Source organism: Meles meles, chromosome 6, assembly GCF_922984935.1.
Source record: "Meles meles chromosome 6, mMelMel3.1 paternal haplotype, whole genome shotgun sequence".
Lineage (NCBI taxonomy): Eukaryota > Metazoa > Chordata > Mammalia > Carnivora > Mustelidae > Meles > Meles meles.
The window spans coordinates 21,947,269-21,959,438 of record NC_060071.1 but is presented as its reverse complement, the minus strand read 5'-3'; the positions used below and the strand labels follow the sequence as shown (position 1 = coordinate 21,959,438).

Genomic DNA, 12,170 nt, shown 5'->3' with positions numbered 1-12,170 from the left:
CGCATCGGGCTCTCTGCTCCGCGGGGAGCCTGCTTCCTCCTCTCTCTCTGCCTGCCTCTCTGCCTACTTGTGATCTCTCTCTGTCAAATAAATAAAAATTAAAAAAAAAATTAATAGAGAGAATTTTTAAAACAATAATAAAACCAACTCAAAGTCAGTCTGCTTTGCATTGTCACCATGTCCTATAATTCTAAACAATATTTGTGCTAGAGACCCTCCCCACTGGGAAAGGCTGTTCCCACTGCCCCACCTGTGGTTAGCCAGTACCCAATACCTGTATCTACTTCAACTTGCCTTCCAATAATCCATTTGATTTTCGTAGAAATTGCAACTTGCCTTCATGGGTACTTAATATGCCAAGTATCTGAACTGTGTAATGATAGAGGCAGTGTGGCCAGGATAGACTGGAAGGGACAGGCACAGCATGGTGTGCTCACAGTAACCCAGCACCATCTACCATGGGCCTGAACAGGCAACCCTAGGGGCAGCCTTCTCCCCAAGATTAGAGAGTCCTTGGTGGTACCACATATGACTGGAGGAAATGGACAGTTTCCTGGTAACCTGAGGCCCACTAATAGAATTTCTTCAGTGGACATTTGTCTGGGGGAAAAGTTCTGTAGGAAAGAAACTTTTACCCCATCAGAAACCAGTGGGCAGTTTGGAGTGTGAGGCTATCCGTGGTTCATCTGCCAGGAACTAGCCCCTTTCCTTGCAGTAGTCAGAGGTAAAGGACTGCCATTGCTTTGCACATCAAGGTTTCATGAAGCAAATCCTAATAAAGTGGGTCTGATTTTTCCCAGAGGTGCAAGAATGCAAACTCCTTGCCCACCCAGGGACTCTACATCAGGCCACCAGAGACCGTTCTCAGACAGAGAACCGAGCTGTGGCTGTGCTGGGAGGTGGGAACAAGGAGAGAAAAGAGACAACAAAGATTGCTTTTTGAAGGGTCCCTGTTCTTCATCAGCCAGATCCTGAATATCTTGAAGCCAGACATGATATGTTATTCATCTTTGTGTCTCTAGCATCAAGACACCTGAGAGGTATTTAATAAATGTTGATGAATAAAGAATGAATAAGATTAGATGGTCCCAATGTACTAACTTTAGGTAATTCAGAGAAAGGCAGTGTGACATAATAGAAAAAAAAAAACTGTACATTGTAGAGTAAGGCAGACCTACATTTAAATCACAACTTTAACTTTGGCTTGGGCAAGTTATTTATGTACCAGAGCCTTCATTTCCTCTTCTGGAAAATTGGAACAAGAATCTTTTAACTGGTGAAAGAATTGTAAGTAATGAATATAGAGCTCTTGATAACAGTGCCTGGTATTGATTGAGGATTAGACACAGAGATGAATGGCGTAGAATATAGAACCCAGAAATGACTAGGCAAAGAACCCTAAGCCATGACACAAAAGCATGATCCAAAAAAAGGAAAAACTGATGAATTTGACCTCTGTTCCACACAAAAAAACAAAAACAAATACAAATACAAATGAACAAAACAGCAACAATTAAGAAGTGAAAAGACAACAGAGTTGGAGAAACTATTTTAAAACCCCATATCAACAAAGGATTTGTATTGAAAGTATACAATGAACTATCAAGATTCAACAATAAAAAAAAAATCCAAGTGGGAAAAAGCCATGAACAGACATGTCACTGAAAAGGAGGTACAGGTGGCAAATAAAGCACATTGAAAGATGTTCAACATTAAAACCACAATACCACAATGAAGGGTGCCTGGGTGGCTCAGTGGGTTAAGCCTCTGCCTTCAGCTCAGGTCATGATCTCGGGGTCCTGGGATCAAGCCCCGAATCGGGCTCTCTGCTCAGCAGGGAGCCTGCTTCCCCCTCTCTCTCTGCCTGCCTCTGCCTATTTGTGATTTCTCTCTCTGTCAAATAAATAAATAAAATCTTAAAACACACACACACACACACACACACACCCAATGAGCTATCACCCCACACCTATTAGAATGGCAGGTTTTAAAATTTTAAATATTAAATTTAAAAAGTTTTTAAATGTTTAAAAAGTGATGATTTCAAATGGTGGAGAGGATGTGGAAAAACCAGATCTCTCACACATTGCTGGTAAGAATGTAAGACTCTAAAAAAAAAGTTTGGCAGTTTCTTATGAGACTACACATCACTTACCACATGACCCAGACATAGAAGAAAAAAAACATTTGTATACCAAAGAAATGAAAATTTATGTTCACACAAAGCATACACACAAATGTTTGTAGTAGCTTTATTTGTAATAGCCCGAAACTGGAAACAACCCCAAAATCTTTCCTGGGTGAATGGTTAAAGAAATTATGGTACATCCATACCATGGAATCCTGCTCAGCAGTACAGAGAAATGAATATGATAAGGCAATGACTTGGGTAGCTCTCAAAGGAATTACAGTGAATTTAAAAAGTCAGTCCCAAAAGATGACATACTATATGATTCCGGTTATGTAGCATCCTTGAAATGGCCGAACTATAAAGATGGACAACAGATGAGTGGTTCTGTTAGTCATAGATCTCCAGAAAAACAGAACCAGTAGGATATAAACAGACATATATAAGAAGAGATTTATTTTAGGAATTGGCTCACACACTTCTGGAGGCCAAGAACTCTCACCATCTGCCTGCCATCTGCAAGCTGGAGACCCAGGAATGCCAGTGGTATAATTCAGTTCTGAGATCAAAGACCCAAGAAGTGGGAGCCAGTGGTACAATTTCCCATTCGAGTCTGAAGGCGTGAGAACCAGTAGTACCAATGTCCAATGGCGGGGGAAGCTGGACATCTGAGCTCAAGAAAAAAGAGCAAATACCTCCTTCCTCCACGTTTTATCCTATCCAAGTCCTGAATGGATTGGATGATGCCTGTTCACACTGGTGAGGATGATCTTTTCTCAGTCTACCAATTCAAATCCTAATCTCCTCTAGAAATACCCTAAATATGTTTTACTAGCATCTGGGCATCCCTTAGCCCAGTCAAGTTGACATATAAAATCATCCATCACAGCGGTGGACAAGGATAAGGGACAGGCATGAAGTGTTGAAAGGAAGTGGGCGTGTTCATAAAAGGGCGGCACAAGGGACCCTTGTAGGGATGCAACCATTCTGTATCTTGATTGAGGGCATTACACAAATCTACACATGTGATAAAATTTCATAGAACCAAATACACATACACCCACACAAGTGAATGCATGGAGAATTTATACAATCTGAACTGTAGAGAAAGACAATTGTAGAGAAATGGAGTATACCAGTCTATATCCTGGCTGTGATAATACACTCCAGTTATGCAAGACGTTAGCTTGGAGGCACCTAGGGGTTGGATACACAGCATCTCTCTGCATTATTTCTTACAACCGCATTTAAATCTACAATCATCTAACAATGAAAAGTTCAACATTCTAAAATATGGTCTTAAGGTATGATAAATGTGCATTGACTACATAGGAATATTAACATCTTAATATCATTTAAAAGCCTAGTCTACCAGTTATCCTAACCTCTTAAAATATGAATTTGGATAATCCATTGTTTTTATGTGTCTTTTCCAAGAAATAGCTTTTGATTTCTTGGATTTGTCCATCTTTCTAGTTTCATTGATTTCTGCTCTTTATTATTTCCCTCCTCCCCACCTTTGAATTCAATTTGATTTTTTTTTTAGATTCTTGAAGCAGAAATTTGGATTACAAATTGGGAAATTTTCTTCTTATCTAATATAAGCATTTTAGTGCCATGAATTTTCCCCTGAGTACTGATTAGTTACATCATGCAAATTTTGATATATTGTGTTTCCATTTCATTGTGTTCAAACTACTTTTGTAATTTCCCTTGAGACTTCCTCTTTGACCCATGGATTATTTAGAAGCATGTTGTTTAAGTTCCAAATAGTTGGGGAGTCCCCAAATATCTTCTATTATATGTTTATAGTTTTATTTAGTAATGGTCTGAGAACAAACTTTCTATTATTTCTATTCTTTCAGGTTTGCTAAGGTGGGCTAAGAATGTGTTCTATCTTGGTGAATATTTCATGTTCCCTTGAAAATAAATGTGTTCTGATCTAGTTGCATTCTATAAATGTCAATTCTTTCAAACTCTCTGACGATGTTCAGGTCTTCTGCCTCCTTTCTGATTGTTTATCTACTTATTCTGTCAATTACTAAGAGAAAAATGATGAAGCCTCTAATCACAATGGATTTGTCTGTTTCTCCTTTCATTTTTCTTAGTATTTGCTTTTAGTGCTCTGAAGCTCTGTCATTAAGGGCATGCACACATGTAGGACTGTGATGTTTTCTTGGAGAATTGAGCCTATATCATTGCATAATGTTTTTCTATATCTTTGGTAACAGTCCTGGTTCTGGAGTCTACTTCATCTGACATTAATATAGTCACTCTAGTTTTTTTATACTTAGTGAACCTATCTGTGTCTGTATATTTATTTTTTTTCCTTTTTTTGTTTTTTTTTAATTTAAATTCAAGCAGCCAACATATAGTACATCATTACTTTTTGTGTCTTTATATGTTAAATGAAATTCCTGTAGTCAGTAGAATTGAGTATTGCTTTTCCTATCCATTCTGATAATTTTGCTTTTTATTTATTTTTTTTAAAGATTTTTATTCATTTATTTGACAGAGAGACACAGTGAGAGAGGGAACACAAGCAGGGGGAGAGGGAGAGGGAAAAGCAGGCTTCCTGCTGAGCAGGGAGCCCAAAGTGGGGCTCGATCCCAGGGCCCTGGGATCATGACCCAAGCCAAAGGCAGACACTTAACGACTGAGCCACCCAGCCCCCAATTTTGCTTTTTAATTGGTATTTTTTGACCATTTACATTTAATGGTGTTAATCATATGGTTGGATAAGTGAGTTTTGGGTTAAACAAATTTATTAATGGCTCCATTTTACCTCCACTATTGACTTACTATGCCTCTATTTTTCATTATTAGTGATTTCCCTAGAGTTTACAATAAACATTTTTAATTAATTAGATTCAAATTTCAAGGAATATTCTACTTCATGTGTTATATAAGCATCTTATGACAGTTTATTCCCAATCCCTCCTTCCCATTTTTTTTTGCCATTACTGTCAAGCATTTTACTTTTACATATGCTATAAATACATAATACACTGCTGCTCTCTTTACCTTAGTCTCTTAGAACAATTAAAAGGAAGAAAAACGAGTTTTATTTTCATATTCATTTATTCCACTTCTATTACTTTTCATTTTTTATGTAAAATCCAAGTTTCTACTGGTGGCATATTCCTTCCCCTTAAACAATTTCCAATTTCCTTTCATATTTCCTAGTGCAATATATATACACATTTTTCTCTAGGTAGTTCTATAAGCAATTAATTTTTTTATATTTTTGTTTGAGAAAGCATGTCTCCATGTTTAGAGATATTTTTTCTGGGTATAGAATTATGGATTAGCAGTTTTTTATTTCAGCATGTTAAAGATGTCACTCTATTGTCTTCTGGCTTACCCTATTTTATCATGAAAAGTCTGCAGTATTTCTTATCTTTGTTTCTCTGTATGTAATGTGTCTTTTTTCTCTTGCTGCCTTTACAATTTTGTCTTTGGTTTTCAGCAATTTAAATATGCTAAGTATAGGGATATTTTTGGTGGTGTTTGTGGTGGTATTGTTCTCCTACTTGTTTTTTTCTTAGCTTCTTGGACTATGGCGGTATTTGTCATTCACAGTGGAAACGTTTGTCATCCATTATTTCTTTAAATATCGTTTGTCTTGCACTCTCTTTCCTTCTGGGATCATACTTGCACAGATCCGAGGCAGTCTGGTATTGTACCACAGCTCTTGGATGTTCTGTTGTGCATCCCACCCCATCCTCCACCAATCCTTTTTTTCTCTCTGTGCTTCAATTTGAGTAATTTCTATTGATCCATCTTGATGTTCATGGATTCTCTTCTCAGTTGTGTATAGTGTACTGATCAGCCCCTTGAAGTCATTTGTCATCCCTCTTACTGTGTTTTTTCATTTCTAGCATTTCCATTTGATTCTTTTTTCTAAGTTTCTCCTCTCTGCTGGAGAGAAATTAATCATCAAGTCTTGCATGGTATCCCCCTTTTCTATTAGACTATTCAACTTACTAAGCAGTTATTCTAAATTCCATGTCTGAGAGTTTCAATACCTGTGTCATAGCTGAGTCTTGTTCTGTCAAATGTTTGTCTCTTATCAACATGTTGAGCGGGGGTTTTCTGGTCTTTTCTTATGCTAGCAGTTTTCTGTTGAAAGCTAGACATCTTGAATAGGACAATAAAGACTGAGGTACATCATTTTGATTCTTGGAATTAAGTGTGCCTTACCTTTTGTTATGTCTTTAGCATGGGGCTTACATTAGTCTAGTCAGGACTTGAGGTGGGTTTTGGTTTTGTTGCTGCTTTGGTTGCCCTTAGGGCACTCAGCCTTAAAATTTCACTAGTGATATATTGTGTTTTGCTGGAAGGTTTTTCTCGCAGTCTCCTTCCTGCACCCTTTCTTCAAACTCTGTCCCTCTTCTGCTATTACTTGCAGCTTGTTAGCCTGGGTATGGAAGTGGGAAGGGTGATGTTCTTGTTATTCTAATTAAGTTTCTATCTTAGGCTGGTATTGTGTTTCTAGATCTTAGAAAGGGAGTCACCTTGCCCAGCTGTAGTTCTGGGCTCAACATGTAGTCCCTGCCCCTTCCCCAGGGAAAAAGAGGGTGTTTTGTTTTGTTTTGTTTTGTTTTGTTTTGTTTCCTCCTTCCACCTCAAGCTTTACGGGGAAAGACTCTAGGGCCCTAAGGCCAACCGTGTTTACTGCCCTGCCCTCACAACTTAAGCTTTTGTTCTTTAGTATAGATAGGGGAGTAAGATCTATGAAGGACACTTTCTCAGAACTCTTGCCAATCTTTTTGTGAGCACCAGGTTGGGTCGCATGGAAAGGGGTCTACAAGTACATTTGAATTTCCCTTTTAGCCCCCAGGGTTCCAAATATTCTTTAACTAGGCTGCATTCTTCCTTTACCAATTTATAAATAATTTTAGCTGAATTCTTTTTACCAGAGTCAAGCTGAGTCTGCCCCAGTGAAAGTCATGTCTGTTTCTCCTTGTGTGCACCCATCTGTCCTTAGACTTGGAGATAGCTGGTTGCCCTGTGACTTCCACTCTCTACTGGGTTAAAGGAAGGTTATGTATCTGCAGTTTGTCTAGCTTGTTGTTGTTGTTGTTGTTGTTGTTGTTGTTGTAATGATAGCACCACACTCTTCTGGAAACAGAAGCCAGAAGTGTCCATTCATTTTTGGAAAATAAGTACTAAAAATATGTCCAGGCGGGTTTGAGATGGTGTCTGTATGTAGATCCATTTCAAGGGGGAAAAAAAAAAAAATTGCTGGCTTATTTTGAAAAGCATTTGCTGTTCCTGACATTGCCACCAGAGGGCAAGTCACCCATCACTACATATCTCACAGGGTGAGGCAAGGCTTCCAATTGGGAAAAGTGAATGTGTAAAGTGGGGAGGCAGAGGCATGCAAAGCAGCTAATGCTTGCAGGGAGGGCCTGTTCTCAAGGCCTTCCCGGCCTGTGCAGCTATGTGTTGGTCTCTCAGTCCCTCTAGCCCTCGCCCTCACCCACATGCCACAGTCGTACCCTCTGCAGAGAAGAAAGATGCCTTTCGTTGCAAGCATTCATGTCCCTAGAGCCTCTCTGAGTACGTGGCCCTCACCCTACTAACATTCATGCTAGAGGAGCCCAAGACCCTGCTAAGTGATCAGGTTCTAGCAGCTTCGGGTGAGTCCAACCTTCTGCTCAGCAGGGCGCACCCCAGGGAGTCAGTTCCAATCCAAAGACAGGGTAAAAATTCCCAGGATCCCCGTGGAAGGGAGTTGAGGCTGAGCGGCCTGTTGAGGCTGATGTGGATCTGTACTACATTAGTTGGTTTATCTGAAACAAAAGCAAAATCATAGTGAGAGAAGTTTGGTTCTCCTACAAATAAAGTCTAAAACGGGTGTTCCTGATTGGCAAGTAGATCTTCTCCAAGTGGGGGAGTCAGAAGCTCACCCCTACCATCTTCTAGCACCACCGTTTTCAGCATACAGGAGGATGGGGAGGGGTGTGGGGATAAGCCGCCCACACCTAACCACACTGCCCAGCACCTCCCACAGTGCTTCTGCTCTCATGCCATCCGTACAGCCAAGCACCTGTTAAGGGCTGGGGGCTGGGAAGTGTACCCATGGCTGGGCGGACACCTCCCAGCAGCACCCCCCCCCCCCCCCCCCCCCCCGTGAAGGGAGTGGACAGCCAGACACAAATTGCCCAAGTTGTACCCGCAGTAACTACTTCCAACAGGTTATTGCTCTAGGACAATATTTTCCAGATTTGTATGATTTTGAAAGTCACAGAGGATGCTTAATCAAAATATAATCCTTTGTTCCTTTTCCTGGACATTCTGGTTTGGCCATCTGCCTGGGGGCCTGGAATCAGTGCCTTTATCAAGTACTCCAGAGAGCTATGCTGCCCTAGCAAGTGTCTACAGAAGGATCCATTTTCATCCCCACCCCTTCCCAGTGGATGGGAAGCCAGGCCAACTCTCTCTGCCTTTGTGTTGAGTCGTGGAACTGTGGGAAAGGCTTCTGGTCATGGCCCGAGGGAGGCAGGTCCTGAAGCAGCCCTGCATGCAGCCCTCCCTGAGTGTGACTACCCAGCCGCTCAGTCCTAGGAGAGGCAGCCTGTGTGTCATGGCCATGTCAAGGCAGAACCCAGCCGCCTGTGGCTGGGGCAGACCAAGCCTCCCTGGACCGACTAAACCAGAGCACAGTACTGCCTGTCCTCAGCCACTTAAAACAGAAACACCCCCACCCCCCACCCCCAACAAAACAGTGTTTCCTTTATCTGGGAGTGGAGGGTTATTTGTGCTCCCGTTTTCTCCCAGCAACACTGGAGGGCAGCAGTGAGTCAGTGTTTGCAGTTTTTTATTAGAAAGTCAACTCTTAATAGTATTCAGTCATAGATTTTATTTACTTATTTGCTTTTTTGTTCTTTCCGTGACACCCTTGCCATGAATCATGGGAAATGACACCAGGCTGCTGGCGAGGGAGTGGCGAGGGGGAGGAAGAGGGAGGAGCAGAGTGAGGAGGCGGAGGGAGGGTAAACCCAGGGGAGGAGCGAGCTGTTTAAGCTGTTCTCTTGTTCTCACTGGGCGCTGGGTCCCACAGCAGCTCAGAAGCTTCTAGCAGATCCAGGCAAACCCTGTGAACACCCCCACTCCGCCCCAGCCTTTCTGAGATGGGCCAAGACTTTCCCCAGGTGGGCGTTTCACTCCGGAGTGTTTGTGATGAATGGATCCCTGGGTGCGGGCCAGTCTGTCCTCGCTGCAGTTTCCGCCTACACGTTACTTCCTCAGAAGCCTCCCTAACCCGCCCTAAAAGGCTTGCCATAGCTCCCCCCACCCCGGAGTCTGCGGTTCACTCTGCAGGGTACTTGTCACCACCCGAGATTATGAGATTTTTTGGTTACCTGGGAGCTCCTCGCGGGAGCTCCCCGCCCCCCTCCCCCCGCCCCCCGAGCTAATACAGAATTATTGAATGAGTTCACCAATGAGCAGATTGGCGGGCAGCCCTTACTTGCCTAATTTGTACACTGGAGGTGACCAAGAGCCCGGCTTGGGTCCTTCCTCCGAAATAACAGAAACAGCAATAGGTTTTTGGTTTTTTATTTTTTTGTCTGCTGTCCAACCGCGGTACCTCCCTTTTGACAGACCCAAATCGTTAGCAGAGCCCAGGTGATGTCTCCAACTGCTCTTCAACGTCCACAATAAATATGAAGTATTTTAAACTCTCCGTAGCGGTTTTGACACCTGTGCTCTTAACGCTCCTGCTGGCACAGATGGTCTGTGTTCGTCTCCACTCGGTTTCCTTAATTAAGGAGACACCTGGTCTTGGAACTCCCTTTCCTGGCCTCCCTGGGGGTTGCTGGGGCCTGGAGCCTCTCAGCCTGCCCGTGGGCCACCTGGCACCGCGTCTCTCTCTTCTGTTCCAGCCGTGATCCCCCTGACGGATTCGGAGCACAAGCTGCTGCCTCTGCACTTTGCCGTGGACCCCGGGAAGGACTGGGAGTGGGGGAAGGACGACAACGACAACGCCCGGCTGGCCCAGTGAGCCCCTCCCCCCTGCCCCTCCCCCAACGCCCTGAAGGGCGGCCGTGGCCGGGTTTCCTGGCGTGGGGGCCCGTGCTCCTCCCGAGACAGCTGGCGTGCCCGCGGGCGGGGTGCGTGCGGGCGAGCGCGGGCCCGCTGGGGCGCGTTTCACTCGGTCTTCTTCTTTCACCAGCCTGATCCTGTCGCTAGAAGCCAAGCTGAACCTTCTGCACAGCTACATGAATGTGACGTGGATCCGGATCCCCTCGGAGACCCGGGTGAGCCTGGCATGTGCCTGGCCCCGACCAGCTGGTTGGATCCTGGCCGCTCACTCGCCGCCTGCGCGGGCGGGGGGCGCAGCCTGCAAACGCTGGCCCGGGACTGGTCTCCCCAGCGCCCGCTCGGCCACCCCCACCCGCCCGGCCTGGCTCTGGCGAGAGGGGGCTCGGGTTTAGCTGGAGCGTGTGCCCGCGTGCTTGCGTGTCGTATGTAGGCGCGCGCTCCGGCTAGGGAGGTGGTTGGCGGGGATTTTTTTTTTTTTTTTTTTGTCTTTGGTCCCTTTATTTTCTCCAGAAGGAGGAATAAACACACCCACTCAGAAAACAAACCGTAGGCAAGTCACAACACAAAACTATCTCTGCCGAGATCGGAACACGATGTGCTGCAGCGGAGCAGAATTAATTATAAACTGTGTGTGGGTCCCTGGAAAAGTCAGGGAACCGGGACTGCAATTCCTCAGCGCCCCCTCCTTCTCTCCGCCTTCTCCATCCTCTGGGAGGGCAGTGAGAAGAGGTGCTGCCCGCCCCCACAGGGCTCCTCCCCCAGGGAGAGTCTGTTCTGTCCCTGCTTGGGGATGCTAAAGATTCACTTTAAATGTCTGATTGATGTTTTTGTTATCTCAACAGTGAACCCTCAGTGAAAGGGATTGTATTACATTAAAAAAAAAAAAAAGACCCCCTTAGACATCAGTATACTTGGCCAATGGCCATGAGGTGGGGCTCATAAGCAATATTAAAAGGGCGACTGGAGGAAGACAGTAGGGTGGTGCCTGGCACAGAGTCGGTAGCCAGGCTATGCCAGGCCCTGCTCAGGATGTTTTCATACATCAGCCTTTACCTTTATTTAATCTTCATAAGACTCCTGGAGGCAGGTACTGATACCCATTATACTGAGAACACAAGGGGACAGCTGGTGACAGCCTGGCTCCAGAGTCCTGCCTCTTAAGCTCCACAGTGACCTGTCAACTGCCTGGATGATGCCCGTGTTGCTGGAGGTGTTCTCTCCTAGCACACACATATGGTGTGAAGACAGCAACTCTAGATCTAGAACCGGGAGGCTCTTGGTCTGGGACACAGGGCAGCACTGCAATGAGCAGAAGCCCCTGCCAAGCCATGGCGGCCCCCATGTCAGATTTAGAGGCCCGCAACAACCCTTCCACCCCGAGAACATTTCAGCCAGGGCTCCTTCTTCATGAGCTCGTACCAATGGCCACTGCCAGCACCAAGCACAGCCCCTTTCCTGGGCTAAACCCCTGAGCTTCTGCCCTTCTGTGTCACTGAGAAACCATTTTGAGACCTCTACCTCCTTCCAGACCCAGGACAGGGTGGGAAGAGGAAGAAAGGAATTTCAGACTGGGAGGTGGTGAGGGCTGGCTCCTGCTTGCTTCTGGGGACTTGGTTGCAGGAGGTCTCTTGGACCCCTCTCTTGGACTTGCTTGGCGGAGGGAGAGGACAACAATAAAATGACAGAACAATGGGGCCTTCTCCCAGGATCTTCCCCCTAGAGGTCAGGAAAAGCCCATTTCGGGGTGAGCACCAGCTCTAGCCACTCAGCCTCTAGTAGGAGGTTCCTGCTGTTCACCCAATGATGCTGTGGGAATTCTCTCTCCTCCCTCAAGAAGGAACCTCCACAAGGCAGCAGTAGGTTGCACTCACTGCCTTTCTCAGGCTCTCCACCTCCCCCATGGTCCTCCAGGTGCCCACACTGGCCTTGCCCTCCTTACTTGCTGATCATGAGCCTTGTCCAAGGTGTTCACAGTGATGCTCCCTCCTCA

General features: G+C 44.9%; 1 protein-coding gene across 1 annotated transcript in view; it reads left to right on the top strand.

Annotated features, from left to right (window-relative positions):
* OTUD7A (OTU deubiquitinase 7A) overlaps positions 1-12,170 on the top strand; it is a 387,396-nt gene that overhangs the window by 365,200 nt on the left and 10,026 nt on the right. Inside the window, exons 12-13 of the mRNA XM_046010022.1 lie at positions 10,021-10,135; positions 10,311-10,395. Of these exons, the coding sequence (XP_045865978.1) occupies positions 10,021-10,135; positions 10,311-10,395 (200 nt within the window). The remainder of the gene's footprint in view (positions 1-10,020; positions 10,136-10,310; positions 10,396-12,170) is intronic.